At 40.5% G+C, this 27,173-nt stretch overlaps 1 protein-coding gene across 1 annotated transcript; it reads left to right on the top strand.

Moving 5' to 3' along the window:
- Nucleotides 1-611: 611 nt before the first annotated feature.
- Nucleotides 612-22,898, top strand: dusp3a (dual specificity phosphatase 3a). Its single transcript, XM_072456935.1, has 3 exons — nucleotides 612-943; nucleotides 12,086-12,312; nucleotides 22,275-22,898. The coding sequence occupies exons 1-3, from the start codon at nucleotides 759-761 to the stop codon at nucleotides 22,502-22,504; spliced, it is 642 nt and encodes a 213-aa protein (XP_072313036.1). The 5' UTR covers nucleotides 612-758; the 3' UTR covers nucleotides 22,505-22,898.
- Nucleotides 22,899-27,173: the final 4,275 nt, after the last annotated feature.

Below are 27,173 nucleotides of genomic sequence, written 5' to 3' on the forward strand. Positions count from 1 at the left end.
AGAGAACAATTGTGTTATAACATCTTTATAGATCAAGGAGATGCTTTGTAGCTTATATCATATGCATTAAGCACCACAGCCCCATGATACTATAATTCTTTTGCTTGTTGTATTTGCTCGTGCTTTGGTGGCACTCTGGAGCCACTTGTCTCCTGAGAGCCATGAACCGCTGGGTGTGTCATCCTGAGATGGACTGAAGGCGATGAAGAGCGTGAAGTGCGCACACGCGTCCACACACGCACCGGAAGTTGCCCGTGTGAGGCTCGTGGAGGGCAAGCTGTTCATTTATCAATTAATATTATAATCTATATATGTGAAACAAACAGTAGTTTTAATATATAATATACTAATTTCAATTTTTCAATTCAATTTCAACTCACTAATGGTCAAGACAATTATTATTATTATTGTTGTATTATGATTATAATTTATTTAAAACTATTGACCTAAATGAGCCTGTCCATCATGACTTTACAGCCATAATAAAGCCTACGGTAAACAAACAACTGACACAGTCTCGGTGAACATTTATGTAGCGAGTTATCAAAATATAGTCTTCAATTTTGAAACGCACACCGGAAGTCCGCGGCCACAGCCACGCGCACTTGACTTGATCGCCGCGGTGGCGCTCGCGCGGCGGAGACACCTTGAGACAGGCACGACTCACGTGTGGAGCTGCACCGCGGAGATGAAACGGAAGGAAACACTGGGCTGACCGCGGGACCGAAGCACCTGGAGCTCCGAGGACCTGAGGCGACATGAAGAAGCACCACAGCCCCAGCAAACTGCCACCGCGGCCGTCCTCCCCCGCCGTGCTCCCGGCGCACAGCGGAGAGATCACCGTCCAGCAACTCAACGAGCTGGTGTCGGACGGCAGCGGCTTCTACAACCTCCCGACGCAGCACTTCAACGAGGTCTTCCCGCGGATCTACATCGGGAACGCGTAAGTCGTGCGCTTTGTGTGTGTTTATCTCGGTGTGACAGGTGAGACGGGTTCTAGATGATGACAACAGTGGCGCATGTCGCACAGATCACGCACAGGTCACACACAGATCACGCACAGATCACGCACACAGGGCGTGAGGCGCACGAGCGACAGCAGCCTGTTGTCCTCATCCACAAAGCCCTGTCCCTCTCAGAGCTGTGGCACCCAAGGGCGACTCAGCCCCGTGTTTACGTGGCGTCACAGACTCAGGTGGAGAAGCTCATTATTCTCAAACTGGTGTCGACGTTGTACCTGAAGCCATGGCACCTGTTATTACACTGTTATTACACTGTCACGGCACCTGTTATTACACTGTCACGGCACCTGTTATTACACTGTAATAGCACCTGTTATTACACTGTCATGGCACCTGTTATTACACTGTCATGACACCTGTTATTACACTGTCATAGCACCTGTTATTACACTGTCATACCACCTGTTATTACACTGTTATAGCACCTGTTATTACACTGTCACGGCACCTGTTATTACACTGTAATAGCACCTGTTATTACACTGTCATAGCACCTGTTATTACACTGTCATACCACCTGTTATTACACTGTTATACCACCTGTTATTACACTGTTATAGCACCTGTTATTACACTGTAATAGCACCTGTTATTACACTGTCATAGCACCTGTTATTACACTGTCATGGCACGTGTTATTACACTGTAATAGCACCTGTTATTACGCTGTAATGGCACCTGTTATTACACTGTCATAGCACCTGTTATTACACTGTCACGGCACCTGTTATTACACTGTAATGGCACCTGTTATTACATTATCATAGCACCTGTTATTACACTGTCACGGCACCTGTTATTACACTGTCACGGCACCTGTTATTACACTGTCACGGCACCTGTTATTACACTGTCACGGCACCTGTTATTACACTGTCACGGCACCTGTTATTACACTGTCACGGCACCTGTTATTACACTGTCACGGCACCTGTTATTACACTGTAATGGCACCTGTTATTACACTGTAATGGCACCTGTTATTACATTATCATAGCACCTGTTATTACACTGTCATGGCACCTGTTATTACACTGTTACGGCACCTGTTATTACACTGTCACGGCACCTGTTATTACACTGTAATGGCACCTGTTATTACATTATCATAGCACCTGTTATTACACTGTCATGGCACCTGTTATTACACTGTCACAGCACCTGTTATTACACTGTCACGGCACCTGTTATTACACTGTCACGGCACCTGTTATTACACTGTCACGGCACCTGTTATTACACTGTCACGGCACCTGTTATTACACTGTAATGGCACCTGTTATTACATTATCATAGCACCTGTTATTACACTGTCATGGCACCTGTTATTACACTGTCAGGGCACCTGTTATTACACTGTTACGGCACCTGTTATTACACTGTCACGGCACCTGTTATTACACTGTCACGGCACCTGTTATTACACTAATGGCACCTGTTATTACATTATCATAGCACCTGTTATTACACTGTTACGGCACCTGTTATTACACTGTGGTAATACACAGTAGTAATACACAGCAGTGGTAATACACAACAGTGGTAATACACAACAGTGGTAATACACAGCAATAGTAATACACAGCAGTGGTAATACACAGCAGCGATAATACACAGCAGTGGTAATACACAGGAGTTATAATACACAGGAGTGATAATACACAGGAGTGATAATACACAGGAGTGATAATACACAGGAGTGGTAATACACAGGAGTGGTAATACACAGGAGTGGTAATACACAGGAGTGGTAATACACAGGAGTGGTAATACACAGGAGTGGTAATATACAGCAGTAGTAATATCGCAGTAGCCTTGAGTTGAAGTAGCCACATCCACAGCCCCGGCTCCAGAGCAGAGACATACATCATGGTGAATATTCACCAGAGAACGGCCTCAGACATAAATCTGCCCTCATTGGTTGATGGTGAACTATTGGCTCTGTAATGAACATGCTGAGTCTTCCGGAATGTACTGCCTGATATTCCTTTTCGGCCGTTTCCCTGGAGACTCTGTAAAAGGGTTTGGAAAATAACATCTGACTTGACAAGACAATGGAATAGAAGGGGCAGGACTGGAAGATAATTATTCTATTCTCCTTCTTCTTCTTCTTCTTCTGCTTCTTCTGCTTGTTGTTCTTGTTGTTCCTGTTCTTCTTCTTGTTCTTCTTGTTTTTCTTAGTCTTCTTCTTCTTCTTCTTAGTCTTCTTCTTCTTCTTAGTCTTCTTCTTCTTCTTAGTCTTCTTCTTCTTCTTAGTCTTCTTCTTCTTAGTCTTAGTCTTCTTCTTCTTCTTCTTAGTCTTCTTCTTCTTCTTAGTCTTCTTCTTCTTCTTAGTCGTCTTCTTCTTCTTAGTCGTCTTGTTTTTATGGGGTGAGGTGGCGAGGGGGCGGGGCACTACAAGCCCATTACTGTATCTCACTGTATCTCGCTGTATCTCGCTGTATCTCACTGTAGCTCGCTGTATCTCACTGTATCTCACTGTATCTCGCTGTATCTCGCTGTATCTCACTGTATCTCACTGTATCTCGCTGTATCTCGCTGTATCTCACTGTAGCTCGCTGTATCTCACTGTATCTCACTGTATCTCGCTGTATCTCGCTGTATCTCGCTGTATCTCACTGTAGCTCGCTGTATCTCACTGTATCTCGCTGTATCTCGCTGTATCTCGCTGTATCTCGCTGTATCTCGCTGTATCTCACTGTATCTCACGCTGGGACGACACCAACGAGAACGTGGCAGTCTGTCTGGCTCCGGGACAAACGCTTAAGCGATACTGGCCACACAAGGCCAAAAAATACTAATCTAGTCCAAGAACGACTGAATCCAGTTTTATTACTTTTCTTGTAACGGGCATTTTGCTGCTTATAGGTCGTGCAATGAATCAGATTTTAATAGAAATTGCTAAATGTCAGGTCTTTTAATCAATAAATCTAGAGTGGATTTGCAGCCGACTTTGGAAGAGGAAACCTTTCTATCTTTTTCAAATGGCAAGGATTAAATCAATTTAGAACTAAACTTGTACTAGACCAGAACTAAACCTGGACTAAACCCAGAACTAAACCTGGACTAAACCCAGAACTGAACCTGGACTAAACCCAGAACTGAACCTGGACTAGACCAGAACTGAACCTGGACTAGACCAGAACTAAACCTGTACTAGACCAGAACTAAACCTGGACCAAACCCGGAACTAAACTTGGAGTAGACCAGAACTAAACCTGGACTAGACCAGAACTAAACCAGAACTAAACCTGGACTAGACCAGAACTAAACCAGAACTAAACTTGGACTAGACCAGAACTAAACCTGGACTAGACCAGAACTAAACCAGAACTAAACCTGGACTAGACCAGAACTAATCCTGTAATAGACTAGAACTAAACCTGTACTAGACCAGAACTGAACCTGGACTAGACCAGAACTAAACCTGTTCTAGACCAGAACTAAACGTGTTCTAGACCAGAACTAAACCTGTTCTAGACCAGAACTAAACGTGTTCTAGACCAGAACTAAACCTGTTCTGGACCATAACTAAACCTGTTCAAGACCAGAACTAAACCTGGACTAAACCCGGAACTAAACCTGTAATAGACCAGAACTAAACCTGTAAAAGACCACAACTAGAACAGAGAACAGGACTAAACCAAATCTAGATGAGGACTAAAAAGTGCCAGAACCCGGACCAAACCAGAACAATTCAATTTAATACAGACAAATCAAATGGCACGGATTAAATTAAATTCAAATATCTCAATATTGAAGCCAATTTTCACTTCACAATTGAGATCGATCGATATGAATTAGAACATGGTGATTAGTGTCCAGATCCTTTTTACAATCTGTGCATCAACATAAAAAAGTACCTTCATAATAACACATTGCACATAATTCTCATAATCTCGTGTTTGTGAGTCGTTTTAAGCAGATTGCAGCTGCCCCCACAGCAGTGAGGGCCCCGTGCAGGCTAATGAGGTCTCACAAACGGCCCAGGAACAGGAGCCATCGATCGTGGACCAAAGCCTGTTCCCTGTCCTTCGGGACGCGTCTTATTAGCACAGCCCGGGTCACTTCAAACGCACTATTGGTCAGCGCAATTGCCCAGCGTGACGACGATAAAGGCGTCTAACAAATATCAACCGCTAAGACAGGCATGTCCAAACTACGGCCCGGGGGCTAAATGCAGCCCTCAGACCAATTTCTTTTCCTACTAAGTTGGTCAAAACAACAAAAAGTAGTACATTTTACTGTCAAATTGGGGAAAATTCAAGCAATTTGATGATATACCAACCTAATATTGATGTTTCAAGTCTTATCAAAGGTGTGGTAGCATCGAAACTATGTCAAATGCAATATTTCTTCCGGCAAGTTTGACTTTGTCGGGTCGTTTGTGGCCCTCTGCTCTGTATGTTTCAAAATGCGGCCCTAGGTGAAAAAGGTTGGGACACCCCTGCGCTAAGACGTTTGTGTTCTTCGATACAAGTGAGGTGTAGTAAGTGGTTTAGTAAAAGTGAAGGCCTGATTTCATGATAACTATGTGGTGAGCTTGTTATTTAGTCCATGTTTGGGCCCAGTTTGATCCTTCTTTTGTGATTTAGTCTTTGCACAATGTTACGAAAAACATAAATAATACAACCGTCAGTTTCATTACTAATATAGAACTTGTTTTAAAGTGCACCATCAAATCCATCAAATTATTCATTACAACATAAAGAAAAAACGTTCAGCTGTATTTTGGAAAATGACTCATTGCCAGCACAGGTACTTAAGTACTTCAAGCTGTGTTGTTGTAGTACAGGTACACACAACGTCTACTACGCCTTAGACTGAGCGCAGAGGTATTGTTCCTCCGTTCGTATTCAATAACAGAACATTATACTCCTTTATTTATGTTTATTCTGCCGCAGTGTCGGTTTTATATTTAGATTCCCTGTCGCGTCTGAAAGAGTCGCCGGTCTTCCTGTTTTGTCTGTGTTAATGAAAAACTTGTAATAAACAATACATTTAGTTCGTTAGTTAGTTAGTTTTAATCTTTTGGCTTGAATTTTTTTTGTTATAGTCAATATTTAGTTAAATTCATGTTTTTTTTACACTTTACACAATTACCACAACAAAATTGTGACTAAACCTGCACTAGACCAGAACTAAACCCGGACTAGACCAGAACTAAACCTGCACTAGACCAGAACTAAACCTGCACTAGACCAGAACTAAACCCGGACTAGACCAGAACTAAACCTGTACTAGACCAGAACTAAACCCGGACTAGACCAGAACTAAACCTGTACTAGACCAGAACTAAACCCGGACTAGACCAGAACTAAACCTGCACTAGACCAGAACTAAACCCGGACTAGACCAGAACTAAACCTGTACTAGACCAGAACTAAACCCGGACTAGACCAGAACTAAACCCGGACTAGACCAGAACTAAACCTGTACTAGACCAGAACTAAACCCGGACTAGACCAGAACTAAACCTGCACTAGACCAGAACTAAACCCGGACTAGACCAGAACTAAACCTGCACTAGACCAGAACTAAACCTGGACTAGACCAGAACTAAACCTGTACTAGACCAGAACTAAACCCGGACTAGACCAGAACTAAACCTGGACTAGACCAGAACTAAACCTGCACTAGACCAGAACTAAACCTGGACTAGACCAGAACTAAACCTGTACTAGACCAGAACTAAACCCGGACTAGACCAGAACTAAACCTGGACTAGACCAGAACTAAACCTGTACTAGACCAGAACTAAACCTGCACTAGACCAGAACTAAACCCGGACTAGACCAGAACTAAACCTGTACTAGACCAGAACTAAACCTGGACTAGACCAGAACTAAACCTGCACTAGACCAGAACTAAACCCGGACTAGACCAGAACTAAACCCGGACTAGACCAGAACTAAACCTGTACTAGACCAGAACTAAACCCGGACTAGACCAGAACTAAACCCGGACTAGACCAGAACTAAACCTGTACTAGACCAGAACTAAACCCGGACTAGACCAGAACTAAACCTGGACTAGACCAGAACTAAACCTGCACTAGACCAGAACTAAACCTGGACTAGACCAGAACTAAACCTGTACTAGACCAGAACTAAACCCGGACTAGACCAGAACTAAACCTGGACTAGACCAGAACTAAACCTGTACTAGACCAGAACTAAACCTGCACTAGACCAGAACTAAACCCGGACTAGACCAGAACTAAACCTGTACTAGACCAGAACTAAACCTGGACTAGACCAGAACTAAACCTGCACTAGACCAGAACTAAACCTGGACTAGACCAGAACTAAACCCGGACTAGACCAGAACTAAACCCGGACTAGACCAGAACTAAACCTGCACTAGACCAGAACTAAACCTGGACTAGACCAGAACTAAACCTGCACTAGACCAGAACTAAACCTGCACTAGACCAGAACTAAACCTGGACTAGACCAGAACTAAACCTGTAATAGACCAGAACTAAACCTGTACTAGACAAGAACTAAACCAGAACTAAACCTATACTAGACCAGAACTAAACCTGTACTAGACAAGAACTAAACCGGGACTAAACCAGAACTAAACCTATACTAGACCAGAACTAAACCTGGACTAGACCTGAACTAAACCTGGACTAGACCAGGACTAAACCAAATCTAGATGAGGACTAAAAAGTGCCCAAACCCAGGACAAAACCAGAACAATTCAATGTAATACAGATGATAAAATCTACTACAGTTTTAGTCAAGCAGAAAATCTTTTATTTTTAATTTTTTTTACCCATGATACATTGCATTACATTACTTTATGGGATGAGTAGAGACGTGTTCCTTGGACGTTGAGCTCGTATCTTTTCTGGTGTATTTATGTTTTGTTTTCTTTGCTTATTTTAGCATTCAGTATTTTTTTATCAAGAAAAAGTCATAGTTTTCGTCAACAGAACATTTATCAAATTTATGAAGTTTCAGTTAACAGAATGCATGCAGTTTTAGTCATTATAATTACTTATTTAGTTTTAATCTCCAAGTTATGACATTATTGACTACAGTATGATGAAATAGTTAGTCAAAAAACACAAAAATTACCACTGTGAAATTGCAATGCATTTTATAATCTTATTTACATGAACTCATACAAAACGGTGCTGTCTGTTTACGGTAACGTCATGGTGATCACAGTTTTAATCTGTGTTTTTGTCCTGTGAGTTCAGATTCAGGCCCATAAAACCCTCGCCGTCATAATACTGATAATAATGCGATGTCGTTTGAAAGAGCGGCCGGAGGTGTGGCCCGCTGCTTCCAGAGCCGCTTGCTTCTCGTTCAGCTGCTGCTAAATAATAGATGCTGCGAGACTGCAGATCCCGGGGCGACCAGGACGGAGGGCGGGGCGGGGCGGGCCGGGACGGGCGACCGCGACAAAGGCACAATCGCACATGCACTTGAACTGTACTTTTACGCTAGGAAAGTACAGGAAGTCAAGCCAGAACTTTAATCATATTCATACCAAAAAAAAGAAAAGAACATTTGAGTTTTAATCACATTTGCGTGAAAAAAGAAGATTCATTTGCACTTTTTAGGTGCTTTAACATATGAGATTGAGGAATATGATTTAAACTGCAGGGTTAGCATGTTTTAGTCAGGCTTGTCATAGTCACAACTTTTGAAATTTGGATGTATTTTTACAGAAAATATTTGACACCAAGTGAACCAAATTGTTAAAAAAACACATAAATAGCAGAATGTAAGTAGGGGTGAGTGATAATGATGAAAATGAATTGAATGATATTTAATTTAAGAGTAACATCGATAGTCAGATGGTATTAATTTAATTGAACAGACGTTTCTTCTTTGTCTTTAAACATATTAGTTGAAGTTTATTTATCAGACAAATGTGAAATCTATATAGTCTATAGTCTTATAGTCTATAAGAATAATAAAAAAAATGCGGAAATATCACTGTAAAACCAATATTTGAACGTTTACAGCGTAGCTCTTTTTTTGTTTTTATTTTTAATCAGCTTTTTCCCAAGCATTTTCATTTTCACTTTCATTTCCCTTTCCAATTTTTCACATCTTCAAAACAACATTCACAATATTATCTACATTTTAATATACTGTATTTTCCATAGTATAAGTTGCACCAGCCAAAAAATGCAGAATAGAGAAAAAAAAAAACATATATAAGTCGCGTATGAAATGCGGTTGCAAGTGTGAAAATAACAAATAATATCACATATAAGTCGCTCCGGAGTATAAGTTTAAGTATATATAAGTATAAATATAAGTATAAGTCGCACCCCGGCCAAAACTATGAAAAAAGTCCAGAAAATACAGTATTACCCACCATAGTTATTAGTTAGTTAGTATCATAAATGAGTCATAGATGTTTTACATTATTTGACCCTTCACTGCTCAAATGTACAAATACTAAAACATAAATATACGTTACCTGTCAATGCAAAGAAAACGTACACGAGACAAATATTAAACTGCAAAACACATTGTTCCATCTACCATTTATTGGACGATAATGTATGTAATAGTCATCGTTATCTGCATTACGTCTGTAGAATTACACCAATGCTTCTTATTTTAAAACATGAATACACAATAAGAACCTGTATGTGGTTTATAAAGAACTTAGCTGAATATTTACATGCTTTATTTGCTAAACACGTCGTAGCCGTCTGGTCTAGAAGCTCCTTTAAAGCTTCATGCAGAGTTGACAGGGTTCAACCTCCACACGCGTGCTTGAGCACCGAGTGCTTGAGCATTTATACATCATTTATGTCTTACAGTAAAGTGTTGCTGCTTAGGCTAAATGCCCACGTACGAGAATGTGTGCGGGCCCCGTCGGTGACACGGGGGCCGCTCCTCTCGCGAAGACGGGCAGAAGTGTTTTATTGGTTGCTACGGCGGCGCCCTCTGGGGACTCGTGCGGGTCACAGCCTCGCCTCCCGTTATTGACAGAGCCAGATATGGAGGCGCACAGCAGGCTTGGGTTTCAGAGGATTGCCTTTGGGTTTTATATTGTCGTAGTTTATATTATATTTTACGCTATCAGTGTTCTTCGTTTCATGCTGCACCACATCGCAGAAGCACAGGACTAGTTTGTCAAAGCGTTTCTGATTCTGGCAAAAATAGAGCAGCAACTGATGATTATTTTGTACTATTTTGTACTGGATCGAACGTACGAACGATTATTTCTATTGTATATTAACATTTTTGTAATAAGCAAATAAAGGTGGAAGTATGGTAACTGAGACAGAAGGCTTCTAGTTTGAAATAAAGCGTATTATTGATGAAAATATGATTTTTTTGTGTATTTTGACGTCATGAATTATCTGTCTTTGATATAAAATGTATAGTTAACAATATGATTACAATTATTTTCATTGACGACACGTAGGGAGGTCAAGATTATTTCCCCATTGTGGGACAAATAAAGGTTATCTTATTGTTAGCGCTAACGATAGTATTTGTGTTAAATAAAATGTATGCCTTGCCTGTTTATGAACCTCGTTATAAACATCTAAAATTAAGATTGATCAATGTGAGGAGGGAAACAAAATGTGAAAAATCAATTGTTTTGCCAAATCTCCCCGCCAGCGTCAAGTTGGCTCCTTGTTGTCGTTTGATTATTCAAGTGCTAATTAGTAGCACTTACCGCCCCTTAAAGTGTATGTTCTGAAAGGGGGTTCGATTGATAGCTGGATTGGAGCGTCTGTCCTCTTCTTTGTTACCTCCGATCTTTACGGCCTTATTATGCCGTTGGAAAGCTCTCAAACGGGACAGTAACGTCACAAATTGTGCTGGAGTTGTTGGTTATGAACTACTGTAAATATTTACTACTGCAAAAGTCAAACTGCATCGCTTTTAAATCCATACCAAGCAAAGTCTAAGTGAAACCTAAAGTCAGTGTACGTAAATCAGTGATAAAACTTATTAACTTATATAAATATTTTACAGTAAATATATTTAAAAATCTATGAAAATGAATTGTGGATAAGTTAGGTTAGCGAAAAGAATGCTAGAATAGGTTTCAAAGGTATCAAAAGGTCTGTACACTGTCTTTTAAATTGAGACGTTTTGATTTCCATCCATGTCATTTCCAATCTAAAGGCTTTAATCTGAGAAGCTGGAATTTATACTTATTTGTACTTGTAACACTAGAGCTGAAAGTTAAAGGATCAATTGCAACTGATCGATTATTGAGATAATTGTTAACTAATTTATTAATCAAATAATTGTTATCTGGACTCTAGAACAGGGATGTGCTGAAAGAAGAGGTTTTATGACTCAGACACAGGAAACATTCAGTGTTTTGGATGAATAAACAGTTTTGTCTAAATATACTTCATCCAGATGTACTCAAGCAACTTCACTTTAGCATCATCCGTGTCTAATGAAGTAAAAATTATATATTCACCTTCCGCATTCTTAAGAAGAATCTTGAGTTACAGCTTTGATTTATCTTATCTTTTAAAATTATTATTGCTGTTAAATGATTGTATGTGTGCAGTGTGTTGACTTTACAAAAATCTATCTTGGGAACAATTCATTTTTTGGGTGCAGTATTATTACAGTTGCCAACATGCGCTTTAATCAGGACCAACCAAAAGATTATTTTTTACATTTTGTCGTCAAGAAAATACAGATGCTTGGTTGTCAAAATGTCCATTAAATCAAGTGGTTCTCATTGATAACATTTCTAAAGAAGAGACTGTCAGCAAAGCGTTTTACAGTTATTATTCTGCAACAAAAACTCTTGACTGTATTTTGAGTCCAGCATCCCTGAGTGCTTTTGTTTACGGCTGTGATAGCGACGTTGCTAACACAGCGCTCACTCTAATGCGTTGTAATGCGCAGTATAAAGCTACCTTAAGGATACCACCATTACGACACAACTGTCCCGCGCTGACAAAGACCTTTAATAGTTTCCCGCACTTCCAAGAAACCGTTCACTTTCCAACCCCGTCAGCAGAAATACTTTTGAAAACAGCTTACCTGCCTCTCTCCGCCGCTCAACTGATAAAACCCCTGTGTATTTTGTGCTCCCAGATTCGTGGCCCAGAACACGATGCGCCTGCAGAAGTTGGGCGTGACGCACGTCCTGAACGTGGCCGAGGGGACTTCGTTCATGCACGTCAACACCAGCGTCGACTTCTACGCCGGGACGGGCATCACGTACCACGGCATCTCGGCCAACGACACCGAGCAGTTCAACCTCAGTGCCTACTTCGAGGAGGGGGCGGAGTTCATCGACAAGGCACTGGCGCACAATAAAGGTACGGCGGAAATGGTCACGTTTCGGAATATGATTGTCTGATTACAGTACGAAATTATGCGGGAAGAAAAAGCAAGCGACTGGTTGGATCAGGCATGTCCAAACTACGGCCCGGGGGCCAAATGCGGCCCGCAGACCAATTTTTGTTGGCCATATGGCTTCATGCTAAGTGGGTCCAAACAACAAAAAGTAGTTATTTTTACTGTGAAATTGAAAAAATTCAAGCAGTTTTTATGTGATAACAACCTATTATTAATGTCCCGAGTATTATTAAAGGTGTGGATGATCGAACGATGCCAAATGCAACATTTTTGAGTATTCACTTTCAAATTCAACATTGTCGGGTTGTTTGTGGCCCTCTGCTCCATATAATGGCCCTCGGTGAAAAAGGTTTGGACACCCCTGGGTTAGATAGATGAAAAACAAACTAGGGACTCCCAAACTACATGGTAAACCTATTCAAGCTTTATTTCACTTTCATGGTCTGTGCAAAACAATTAAATGAACATTGTTCCACACGTGACATACATGTTTCAAACAGCGTTTGCTAATAGTTTTGAGGTGAAGATGGAGGATGAGCCTGGATGAGTCTTCTGTCTAAATCTGACTCCCTCCTGAGTGCTGCTCCATATAACATCAGCACTTTGTCCTGGATGGCAACAGAAACTGGTGTGACTAAACCAGGATTAAACCGGGACTAGATCAGGACCAAACCTGACCTACCGACTCAAAACTTTTGGCGACAGAGCATTCTCCCGAACAGCACCCCGACTCTGGAACTCCCTCCCCCAACCTGTCCGCCACTCTCCCTCACTCACAACATTCAAATCCCGCCTAAAAACATACCTCTTCACCCAAGCTTATGACCTCCCCTACCCCTAGCCTCCTCTACCCCATTGCCTACTCTTCTACCCCCTGTTACATCCCCATCTTTTTCTCTCTACTTCTTCTGTCTTGTTCATTTTATCTGTATATTAATGTGTATTGTACGTGTTGTCCCCCCCTGTCTGTAAATACCCCCCCCCTTTTTTATATATGTTCAGCGTCTTTGGGTCACTGAAAAGCGCTATATAAATAAAAGTTATTATTAGGCCCGAGCGCCACAAGCTGGCGAGAGGCCTATTAATCTCGTAAGGCCGTGCGAAGCACGGCTGCGAAAGTGCGCACGTAGTGCGCACGAAATCGAGCGCGAAGCGCTCGCCCACTTCCAAACACTCACTAACGCACTCCTTCACTCATGCACGCCCCGTGCATACTAATTAGTAGTAGGAAAATGGAACATTACCGTTGTAAACGGGCGAAGCCCGTGCAAAAGTGCGCACTAAACGAGCACTTTACATTGAGATGACGACCGCGAAGCGGTCGTCATCCCCATATAAAGCACTCATTTGCGCTAAGTACCTCACGAATACGTTCCCCATCTCTTGCATGTTCCGTGCATATAAGCATGTAATGCAAAAAATGAACATTATTACTGTATAGAGGGCCAAAAACACAAAGTGGGCGGAGCCCACTCAAAATTAACGAAAGTACCCGTCAGTGACCAGGGACCCACACCATGAGGCAGGAAAGCGCGAGCGCTTTCCGAAAATGTATAGTTTATGATATTTGGAAAATGGGAAACATTGTTTTCGTATCGGAATATTATTCTTTCTTTCTTTCTTCTTCTCGGGACCAACCCCCCTATTTTTCACCCAGTGAACATTGACGAAAAGTCACAAAAATGTTCACACCTCTAAAAATCGTGCCTCTCTACATTCTGGCTATTTCCCTTTTCTAAAATAAAAAAATTGGCGCGTCAGCGCCCCCAAATGTACCAAAAATGCATTGAGAGATGGGAAATGACCCAAAAAAAATCTGATCGTAGAATCATGAAATTTGGCGCAGAGGTAGATGGTGACAAGAGAAGTAAAAAATATTATTACGGCAACGCCGTCCGCCCAACCAAATGTCGGCCATATTGCTTCAAAAATGGCTAAACATGACTTCAGAGTTTTTCCAAACGTCGTACTTTTACGAACTCCTCCCAGGGCGTTGGCCCTAAAAAGCTGAAATTTGGTGAAAATGCTACTGAGGAGTGGGACATCAAAAGTTATCCAAATTACATTGATACCTGTCACGGTCTCTGTGCGGCAAAGCCGCAAACTGTAGCAAGAATTTCAGAAATCTCCCAAATTTAACATTTCTGCCGTTTGCGCAGATAAAGTCCGAATTGCGTCAAATTAGAATCAGTTGTTAAACTCTTTGCCCTAAACCTACTTGAAGTGAAATAAATTAATTTGGAGCCACAGCGCCCCCTACAGATTTTATATGGAGGTTAAATATTTAGTTTTGCGAAATTATATGAAATTTGACACACAACTCAATTTTGACATCCCCATCAAAAAAGTCAATGAGACTCATGTCATAATTGTTATGGTTTTGCCGTAACGATGACCGAAACCTTCCATGTTATTCCAATGGGGAAATCGCCAGAACATGTTTACACTTTAGACTTTCACAAACTCCTCTTAGGGCGTTAGACATATTAACCTGAAATTTGGTGAGACTCATCTTCAGGGGTGGACCATCAAAAGTTATCCACATTTTTATTCAAAGAGTCACGGTGTCTGTGCGGCAAAGCCGCACATTTTGCCAAGAATTCAAAATAAAATTGCTTTTTGATGGTAAAACAAAGGGGAGAAGATGTGACAGCGTCACAGATTCAGCAGTAGGCGTAATAAAAGGACAATTGGGGCGCGTTAGCGCCCCCTCCTCTTGCGGCGTGGCGGCGGCGTAGCGAGGGCCGATCATTGCCGCTTGCGGCTATATTTATTATTATTATTACATCTGAAATAAACCGGAATCAAACCAGGACTAATCCAATCCAAGCGTGTTTTCTAATTCTTATTTTTCTGTTCACTGCAAATAGACAGAGTTAACCAAACTTGTTCTTCTGTTGAAATAATTGTAATTTATTAATTTTGTGTTTGGTTTGCCACAAAAAAAACAAAAAAAAATCTTTAGCGCAAGTGGTTCTTTGTAGGTTTGTGATTTATAAAGTTTTTAAATGTGCGTCATATTGTATAACTTTAATGCTCATCTTATTTGAAACATATTTTTGCCTTGTCATGTGTAGGGTTTAATGCCACACTATGGGACATTCCAGGCAAAGCAAAAGCATCTCCATGAGACAAACACGCAGTGGACCTTCCTACAGAAAGGTTGCATAGTGCACCTTTAAATTAGAAAATTAGAATATCAGTGATCAGACACAAAACTCTGATGATTTACAGTGAATGAAAGCAGTTTAATATTCATTTTATATCCCAACTATAAACTGTACTCTACATTGTAAAACGGACTAAATGGAGACTAGACCATCTTTCACTGTATGGATTGATCGTCGGCTCTGACATAGGAGAACCATAACTCTCTGTCAAATCTGGCAAATGTTCTTCACACCAAAGTCTTCAATTAGGACAGAAGAAGACGACGTGTTAGAGCAGCAGAGGGTTCTTTATGATCCAGTTCAATCATGTTGTCCTAGTTTGACCGACTGGTGTCTTTACTTTCATGTTGGATAAATAAAAAAAAGAATTATAGCAAAATGAATCAGGCTGAGATGGTTTTTACAAATTATTCAGTCCTTCAAAATGTGCACAAATATATAATTCAATAAAGTACTTGTATGACAGGTTTTTACGATTGTCTGATTTGGACTTCATTTGGTGTATTTATACCTGTTGTGCACATAAATTATAGTTTTGCACCAATCGAGTCGGTATTTGTGGAGAAAAGTTGAAAAATCTGAAGAAAATGACAGGAAATGACATCACGATAGAGACGCTCATTCTAGACCAAGTTTATGCATAAATTACATAAAAGAAACAACTTTTTTGACATTCTAAACATAATTCAAAAAAATAAAGTCGCTCTCTCATATTTTCATTTGTTTTGCTGGGTAATTTCTTAGTGTGATGTCATCAATTACAAACAGGAAGTGAAGTTATAAACCTTAAAAATTAGCTATTTTGGGATATTTTTATACGTATACTGTAAACCTTGCAAAACCTGCATTTTAGTTCAATGAGTCGTCCAACCTGTCATCAGCACTTTTTGAAGTAGAGGTGTGAAAAAGGTTTGTTTTATTTGTTTGCTGTTTGATTTAATTTGTTTTGAAGATTGAGTTTAATGTCTAATAAAGGTTACGCTGCAAAAAGAGCAGATTACATATGTAACAAATCTGGAGTGTAAGCTTTCAAACAAAGGTGTGAAACTGATATTTCTGATACTTGAACATTAAAGGGAGGGTACAGTATGTAGAATATGTATCTTGATTTGCTTACATTCTTAATGTATTCTTGCTTCATGCCTACAATGCCTCTCCTTCTGATGGATTGCCATAATATTATCTTGTTATCGTCTTCACTCTAGTCAATATCGCCCACCGCTACATGCTGTCCTAGTTTTGTGCTCGGTTTAGACTTGTTTCTATATCAACCTTGTATCTCAGAACATGATTTCCTCATCTATATTTAATCACAGGGTTAGAATCATGTGTAAAGCAGAAGCGCATGTTTTGTCTCTCGCTTCTTCAGCTGGAGCGAGTGGTGATCCCAGAAGCCTTTAAGGTCACAGGTCAGATTTTAATGAGGCCGGGCGTTACTTGACAGCAAATACACTAAATTATGATAAACAACGTCATCTGACTGGGATAGGATCAGCACAATTTACCATTTTAGCAATAGCAGTCATTAGGCACATACGAGGTTTCTTCTTATTTTTTGGTCATTGTGTTAGATTTCTATTTTTAAATGTATCTTGATTTTGATTGCATGTCTCTATTCTCCTGCTGTTCTTGAACTGTGTGTTGCAACACTGGTATTGCCTTTTTGTATTTGTATTTATTATTATTTTGACTCCGGAACTCTGTAATAGATTCAGGATTTTTTTTTATTTTTTTATATTGAATTGGTGAATGAAGAAATCCGTATTCATCTTTTTTTTGAAGAAAATTAAACATGAAACACAGAACAAATGAGAACAGAATGCGACCAGAGAGCAAAAAACAAAATAAAACCAACTCAAGTAGCACTAAACATTCAAAGAAACAAAATCAAACTTAGTCCACATTCTATCAAATTTGTCCATTTCCAAATTAAGTCTGAATGTCAGTTTTCCCATTTTTCTGATGTCTTCTACAATGTCAGTCCAGTCTTTAGTCATTGGTGATGTTTGTGTCATTTATTTCCTTGCGATGACCCTTGTTTTCCAGCTGCCATGAGTAAGTTTCAAAGGTATCCATTGATTGTATCCATGGCAGAAGTTCTGAGGCCCCAGTACATACCGGTAGTTCTAAAATTGAATATGAAAAACAGAAAGTGTTCATTGAATTATTTTTGAGGAACAGGACAGTACATGTGATAGTGGTTTCCCCCTCTGCTGCCAGTCCATATTCACATTCACACCAACACACAGTAATTGTCAATCTTAAATGATTTCACTTCCTTTAAATCTAAACACGTGGGTTTTAACTGAGTGACACTTTGAGCCCGATATCTTGTCTCTTTAACAACACGCTCGAGCAGAGGCATCGATCTGTGGAAGAGCGGCGGATTAGACATCGGAGAGGTTTCTCATTGACAGGGCGCTGGCCGCTTGGTGCCACAGACGCCCTGGGCAGAGACGGATGTGGAGGGGGACGCAGAGGCGGGTCGGGTTACACTGTTTGTGCCGAGCGGGGCCGATCTGGACAGGTCCTCACATGAGCCGGACACGGGGCCAAATGCTCTAGTCTCTCGGGACGTCATATATACGCTCCAAACAAACACGTTGTTGTTGTTCTTGTTATAGCTGCTCGATATATAATGCAAAATTGGTGCTATTGCTTTTTATTATCTAATATACCGGTAATGTTGGTCCATATCAAAATAGCACTGGGTTTATAACGAATGCGAGTTGGATGCGTTTAAAGAACTGCACTTAAGTCCAGCAAGAGTTACGTAATTAGAATGTATACGTGCTGTTACGACCTCGGAGCACTGGGGGCGCTCAAGAGTCTCTCTTAGGCCACAGTTATTTTATTACTTGGTTTACAGATCCGCCGCACTACTCACCTGCGCGCCGCGTCTCCGCCCCCCTCCCTCGTCCTCTCCTCCCGTGGTGCGTTTTGGGTAAACAAGGAAGAAAAAATCTTTTGAAATTGAAATTATATTTATATTTCACCCGCCTGTTCAATATATTTCATTTAAAAATCCGTAAACCAAGTAATAAAATAACTGCGGACTTACCAGACACCTCAGCAGTTGATGAGTATTTCTCTGTGTTATTCATGGATTTATTAGGTGTTATTGCGTGAAACGTCACCGCTGTAAGATAAGATAAGATAATCCTTTATTGTCCCACATGGGGAAATTCCATTGATGCAACGCAGGTAGATACAGAGATAGATACAGAAGAAAAGAACAAATAACTTATAGGAAGTTTGAAAAACACTCCCAGTAGAAGATCTCTTATAAAAATCTTAGGATGTCCGCCGGGATAACGTGACGATCTCCGGGTAAGACGACTGTTCTCCGCAGTTTCATGAGTTCCTCCTTTGTGTAAACGCGGTACGGCGCCGGCCGGGGGGGGCGCAGGGGGGCCGGGGGGGCTCGGAGCCAGGGCACATCGCGATGACACGAAAACACTCAATCCAGCCGAACAAAGTCAAAACAAGTTGAATTAAAGCGATTCCAGTGCGTGTCCCGATCATTCATGAAGTTCCTCTTTTATATAAACGTGTACCGGCGGCATACTGTACGTCAGGACGGCCGGAGGGCGCGGGGGGGCCGGGAGCTAGCTCAGAGCTAGCGCACATCACGACAAAAACACTCAATAATCCAGCCGAACAAAGTCAAAAACAAGTTAAATTAAAGCGATTCCAGCACGTGTTGTTCCCTATTGTACAAGTAAAGTAGAATTTTTTTTTTACAAAATACAAAAGATAAAGCACAATAAGTGTGAAAAAAGTGTGAGAAAAGAGCGGAGCGTTTACACCGGGCTGCCAGCTGGACCGGCGCCTTTGTAAATGTGACCGCTCGAAATACTTCCACCGACTTTCCCTCGTTTGCAGCGTAAATGAGGCGTAAGGCTAAAGTCGAACATCTTATACAGATTTACAGTTTTTATTAGCATAGCATTACATAACCTTACACAAAATAAATATGTTGTATAAGCTAAAGTATCGGAAATATCTGGTTTTAGTCATGATATTGTAATTTAGTTCAAATCAAGCCCTCTGCAGTCCTGTATTATTCTAATTGCATTTTAGTAGTTTCACTGGTAAATAGTGCGTTCACGTCGCACTTTTGATGATGTCATGATTTCAGATGGAGGGCGGAGTCTATATTAAACTGTGGTGAAATTCAGGACGTTTTTGAACGAAATATCCAAATTTACAACGCACAAATGTTTAACCTTATTATTATCTGTCACGTTCGTTTGACGGCTCACATCTTTGTTTATGAATAATGACTTACGGTATATTTAAGACTGGCTTTGTTGTTGCAACAAGTGCACACAGAACGAAATGGCTCCAAATCCCTTAATTTATGCAGAACAGAGGAAGACGTTGAACTTTCCAGGTAAAAAAAAAATCTGCATTTTGACAGTAAAACAGCAAATTCTACCATAGAATTCGAACCTCTGTCTTCCAGCTCAATTTGAAACTATTCTCAATGTGATTTTAGGTAAACACAGCCTTTCCAAGTGAAGCTACTACTGCATTCTTCAAAAAAGTAATATATCTTTCTCTGTCAGATTAGTAGATCTTATTGTACATGTCATGCAATTAATACTGTAATCTAAAAAGCTCTGAAAAAGTGAAAGGTAATGAAGACACACTGATTCAAACATTCAAATCTATCAAATCTACAGTATTTCAATGACATCATAAGGTGAACCAATAAAATTCTACAACAAACTGAGATCAGAACTACAATATCTGCCGCCCCGGTTGAAAAGTACTAGTATAAAGTGTGTATTGCAGATTGCTGCGGCGTAGGGCGGGTTCACATCTCTCAGAGGACACAGTGTGCTGGTGGGAGCCGAAGATGATTGACTTTCTCCCTTCTGCAGCAGAGGTCAGGGCCAAACATTTGCATTTCCTCCCCCTGCTGGCAGAGAGAAGATGCTGCGTCGGCAGAATCGGGCCCGGCTTATGTATACTTTTCCTTTGTTTCATTTGCAGCTTCTTTTATTTATACATTACTTTGTCCTTTAGATTAAGTCTGTGTGGATTTCTCAAGACCCGGCGTATTGTATGAGGGACATGAAGTAATGTACAGCCTGATATGCGATGTCTTTTAGTGGTTTTAATGGTTGTTCAGATAAAAACTGGAAACACCCCACGAGAGCTGTAGTTTTGGAGTTGCAGAAAACAATCCATCAGTTTTTAAGTCATGTCCGACTCTCTTGCACTATTACACCGTTTTCTTACTTCCAACACAATATACTTTAATGACATTATGCTCAGGTAAAGAGGCTCCATTATAATTAGCATCAACAGGCAGGGAATTAGGGATTAATTAAAAAAAAAAAAAATCATGTTTTCTCCTGATATTGAACAATCTGGATTTTCAGTTTGATTTTATTTATTATGATTTATTTATTTTGTCCTTTTGAATTTTTTTTAATATATTGCAATATTGATTTCTTGAACAATACACATTTTTACTCGAAATACATAACTTTTCCCGCTACAAACTCTGAACTCATTGCTTTTAAAGTCTGTCTTTACTGGCAGATGTTTGGCTGTGTCTCTTGATTAAAAAGAACCACTGATTATTGATGATTAGACATGACGCAAACTTGATTAAAATTGGGTTAATTACACAGCACCACAGCGAATAGTCTTTTAAACGTGCACTATGTAACGCCTGGTGGAGGAATGTTCCACAGTATGGCATTAAACATATTTATTTCCACAAAGCAGAGCATGTCAAGTTACAAGTCATATTTGTGGAGAGGCGACCCAACTCACTGCAAGAATCCATGTTTTTAGTTATTTTTGAGAAGCAAGACGATTAAAATAAATGCAAGCTAAATACATTGAATGCCATACTGTGGAACAATCCAGAAACATACCATCTGCATGAAGAGAAAAGCTACATAGTGCACCTTTAACACATTGATTCTGACCTGATACTCGATACCTGTGCCAGTCTTTACTTACACGCTGCTGAATATATCTAGTTAATATATCTAACACGAACAATGGTAATCTTATTCATGTCACGTGTCAATAGTTGTAGTGTTTGCATAATAGGAAAAACAGACTTTTATGAGGTTTTAACCATGTTTTAGTGTTTCCTCATTGTTCGTTTACTCACAGTTGTATTTTGATGGATTCCTGCATGTTCTGCCCTGCAATCGAGGCTTGAGTGCTCAGAAAATTCCTATTTCAACCTACCTCTTATCCCCGCCCACATCCCTGTATTCAGTTAAGATTATTTAAAACATTTAGACTCCTGCAGACTCCACGTTCCCACTCAATTTCTATATATGAAGCTATATATTTGGGACTTAGAGCTCCTGCCATGGACACAATGGAGATCTTTGGAACATACTTCTGGCAGCAAAAAATGGATGGCACAAACCGCGCCGACGATCAGGAACTGGACCGACATCATAACTGATAAACGGGGAGAATGGGAAAAAAAAAAAAAATCACATATGGCCTTAATTTGAAAATGGACAAATGTTACCAATTTTGGACTAAATGGGACTTTTATTTTGGAATTTGTGTGCCTTAATCTTCTCTTGAACTCTTTCTTCTCTTTTGAAATTTTTTAAAAAGTAAATAAAAATGAAGACTCCGAGTCAATAGGCTAAAAATGTCCAGTAGCCATTTTAATAATTCCTGAAAAAAAAAATAAAGCACAATACGTTTCCTGCTTTACCGTTATTCCTTCTGAGCCTCTTCTCTGACGCTCTCCGCAGGTAAAGTGTACGTCCACTGCAGGGAAGGCTACAGCCGCTCCCCGACAATGGTGGTCGCGTACCTGATGCTCCGCCACAAAATGGACGCCCGGCAGGCAGTGGCCACCGTCCGCCACAAGAGGGAGATCGGCCCCAACGACGGCTTCCTGCGCCAACTCTGCCAGCTCAACGAGAGGCTGGCGAAGGAGGGGCGACTCAACGGGGAGGCGGCCAAGATCAAGACCAAATGACGAGCGCTGCGCCGGTGTGGGCGTGACCCGTGACTCCCCATCATGCCTTGAGACTGGCCCCGCCTCCGAACCAGCACTGACTCACCGGGGGGTATTTTAAAGCAGTTCTCTGTAGATATAACCACACAAAATACACTCCTCCCACATCGCCGCGCTGCTGTTGCAATGGGTATCACTCTCTCTTTCTCTTTCTCTCTCTCTCTTTCTACTTTTCTAAACCACGTGTCACGTTTTCACAAAGTAATCCTTCGATTTCCACAGATGTTGATAATCGTTTTGTTCGTTCGTAGTAGAATGTTAGAGCACAATCATTCCATAGTGTCCACTGCCGGAATGTTGCTGACCGTGTTGTTGCCAGCAGTCCATGTTTAAATTCTCCTAATGTGTGATACATAATGTAGTACATTCCACTTTGGTTCTGAAACGACTTCCCAATGCACAAACTGTAAATGTTTTGTATCTTCGTTCATCAGCACTAGGCCCTGTCCAAATGCTAGTCACTTGTCTCCTTGACTCCGTGCTTCAACGGTTTCTTGATTGAAGCAGAACTCTGGCGATATAGCTCCCCCTGCAGCTCCATTGGGATATTACATGGGCAGAAAATAGACGTAAAAGCGTAAAAGGGCCAGGGTTTCTCAGTCGAGCCCTGAAAATACATATTTCACCATCACAGGGACTTTTAAAGACGTCTAATAAGGTAAAAATGTTCTGCTTTAAGGAAAAACTGTTGTAACAAACTAAAAGTAAGATAGTGTTGGTTGAATTCTACATGTTTTTTACAGGTTTTGAATAGATTTTGACATGTCAATAGAACCAATAGTTGTTGTTTTTTGCTAAATGAATGCTCCGTGCCATGCAACCGGGAAAGGATAAGGATAAGCTCCAACTTCTGAGCACTCCGGCTGAATAAACAATATAGTTAATAATGCTAAACCGTACAAATTGAATCAGTTCACAAGTAAGAATGACCTTCTTTTTTTCATAATTGCCTGGAATGCACTATAAGTCTCAATTGCGACAACTATTCTTAATTCAAATAATATTAACTTATTGCTTTTTCAAGGTCATACTTCCGTTATACTTCATTATACTTTGTTATACTTCCGTTATACTTTCGTTATACTTCTGCCCAAAGAGGAGAAAGGTCTTTAAAAGAAAAAGGCATGTCGTTTAAATCTTTAATTTGATTGCAGAGGGATAAAGGAGACAAACAAACACATTTGAACAGCGATGGTGAATTGATGAAAACTTTGGACACAACTGCCTCAAAAAGGACTTGGGGCTGTTTACGTAGTGAGACTGAACAGTGACCTCTGCTGGCCGTCTGATAGAACACATTTGAAGCCGGCTAAGAACAGGGCGTTGTTCTGCAGCGGCCGTTCGCTCTGAAGCGGAGATCTAAATCCTCCTCCTTCAAAAGATCAACACAGCAAATCATTACGACTATAAAGCAGCAACTTGATTTCTTTTAGCCGTCAAATAATCCCGTGATGACACATATTCACTTCAAAACAGTCAAAAGAAGTCACTTTTTAAACTTTATCTGAAATTATAGCCTCAAAGTAATCAATCTGCCACTTTACGTAGAATTACTTAACATTTCTATATTCTTGTATGTAATTTTCCTACATCACAGAAGCGGGTTCCAACTTGATATTAATTCCCTCCTTTCTTTTTCCCCAGCAAATCCCCGCCAAATGTACGTTTTATCCCAATAACCTTTCGCTGAAGCTCTGGTTTTGTCCAAATCTCAAACGTTCTCGCCAAGATAAACACGCCCTCATTACTACACACGCTAGTCCGGTGTTAGTAATAAACGTTATAAGCTCTTCTCCCGTGGTCATGGAGTAGATCCACTGCCCGACACAGCCATCCGTGTCCACGTCCCAGTGTGCCATAACCATGTGACGACTTCACAGGTTTGAGTTTCTACAGAGCATTGCAATATATGTCAATACTCCACCCCCTCCCACCTCCCCCTCCCCCATCTACGTGTAATCACAGATAGTAGCCGGTACGTAAAGGCATCATATAAACATGTATATCACTTCTTATAGCGCTGTATTTAATCGTTACTGTAGTACAAGTAGTGTGAAACGTCCAGTCGTGAATGCGTTCTTGAAACTGTTTTTGTCGAGTGACGTATGCTGGGGATGTCGAGGTCCATTGATAATAATTGTGATGGAAAAACCTCAAATTTATGCGCCAAGAGAGTTACAGGGGCACTGTGCAACCTGGAATGTTCCGCAGTATGGCATTAAACGCATCTGTCTCGCATGGATTCAATTTCAGGTGTTTTTATCGCAAAATATCATGGAATAAACTTGCCTCCATGGTGGTAAGTTTAATGCCGTACTGTGAAACATTCTAATGTAGATATACGGTCCACCAGAAATATTACGTAGTACACCTTTAAATTTGCTGTACCAGATTTTTTAATACGTGGGAGAAAAAGTCCTAGTCCTCTGAATTTTTAAGCGCGTTTCACAACTTTTAGGGCCCAGCGCGGCGTTTTGCGTAATGCTAACAACAGCTAGCACGCTAACAATGCACTTCCTGGTTCGTGGAGAATAAAACGCAACTAAATTTAGATGCAGACAGGACACAGCGATCTCATTTTGACCCTGAGAGCTGTATATACGATATTATCTGTACTGGGGCAAAACTAATTGTACTTTATCAGATGAAAAAAATAAAAAATAAAATAGTACAGCCCCTTTAAACTACATATAAATTGTTGATTTTTAAAATTCTGGATGTTTAATCTTATCCAAGAGTAATTTACTGGACATTTTGAAGGAAAGTAAATGACGGGTTTCATTGTTTTGGTGTGTGAATAATCGTGAATAACCGTTTAATCGTAATTGTAACGCGGAAGACTAGACATTGTGACATCCCTGAGCTCCATGACGTCGCCCAGCCCGACCTTTGATATATCCGTATACATATGGGCATATACATGTATACTGTATATACATATTCAGTGTTGACATATATGAATGTATCCGCAATGTGTCTCTAATGTGTTGCTATGTCGTCCCTTTGTCTTCTATATGACATCACCGTGTACTCCGCACCTTCAGTTCTGCATGTACAACTGCGACGAGTGTACATGCAACGTGCCAGTACTCTTGTGTACATGCAAAGTACCATCATTTTTGTGTAAGATAAATATATATATAGCACTGCGATTATGCAAACTCTGCTTATAACTGTGAGGGTTTGAATGCTTATTTGGACACTGAGGCATGTTTTAGTGAGTAGACATTTTCATACTTTTGTTTTGCTCATCATATAATTTAATTGCAATGTTATTTTAAATGGTATTTTATTGTTAAAATACGACGTAACATGTTTTTCAAGTTACTTATTGCATCTATGTTATTATATACACATTTATTCATATAATCCTGAGTGATAATTGTGTCATTGATGGGGTGAGCGATATTTAGTTGTTTTGAAGACCAAATTATAATATTTAGTGAATTGTGAACTGTAAGAAAACTATTTAAAAAATAATTTAAGGTGATATTTTTGCATGTTTGTGGCTAATTTTACAGTACTTTCACAGAGGATTTGAAAACACCCCGTCCAAATAATTTTGTCCGGTAGCACGGGGGCCGACTAGGCTAAAAAACTAGTAGCTTCGGCCTTCTCCGGACCACGGCTCGGCAGCCAATCAGAGCCAAGCACACAAATTTCGTCGACCAATTAGCGCGCAGCATGCAAATTTTCAGTAAACTGTAATGGCGGACTATTGTCAAACGCTTCCCGGCCCGATTTAATGATAATATTCCCTTTTTTTCTAAGAATTATTAATAAAATGGCCGTCCCTGCACTCGAAAATGCCCGTCCACATTTTAAAATAGCCCGTCCAAAATACAGGAAGACGGGTCTCTATTTAAAAGCCTGCTTTCACATCGGTGCAAAGTCGTTTACTGCACGTACTGTATTAAAACATTTCCTAACCCTTGTCACCAAGATAATCCAGAAAATATCAAGACTGTGGTCAATATCGCTCACCCATAGTCATTGAATTGAATATAACTTGTATTATCAGACTGCAATAGTACGCATATGAATAGAATAGAGAATTACACCACTCTCACAACCCCTGCCCATTATTTTTGGCAGGTGCCGTAATGTTTCTCATATGGGGCGGTGACATCTTAGTAGCAACATGCACCTCGTTCGTTTAAAAGCATGCAGCGTTTCCAAATCCGCAGCTTTGACACATTGCGAAAGCCTTTCTCACAGCACAGTTAAAGCTGGTGAGATGAAACGGCTCCAGGCCATTGTCCAGTAGTGTGTCACCTCATCACAAACCCCAAACCGCACCACAATTATCATCTGGTTCAAGTCCAGAGGCAGATGTTGTTACTGGCCTTGTACAATAACAGTAAGTAAAGATGTATGAGCAGTACGAGCATCAATATGAGCAGTACGAGCATCAGTATGAGTAGTACGAGCATCAATACCATCAATATGAGCAGTACGAGCATCAATACCATCAATATGAGCAGTACGAGCATCAGTATAAGCAGTACGAGCATCAGTATGAGTAGTACGAGCATCAATACCATCAATATGAGCAGTACGAGCATCAATACCATCAATATGAGCAGTACGAGCATCAGTATAAGCAGTACGAGCATCAGTATGAGCAGTA

The sequence above is a fragment of the Eucyclogobius newberryi genome, unplaced genomic scaffold, assembly GCF_026437365.1.
Source record: "Eucyclogobius newberryi isolate DKJ021-1_F unplaced genomic scaffold, fEucNew1.0.hap1 SCAF_20, whole genome shotgun sequence".
NCBI classification, from domain to species: Eukaryota; Metazoa; Chordata; class Actinopteri; order Gobiiformes; family Gobiidae; genus Eucyclogobius; species Eucyclogobius newberryi.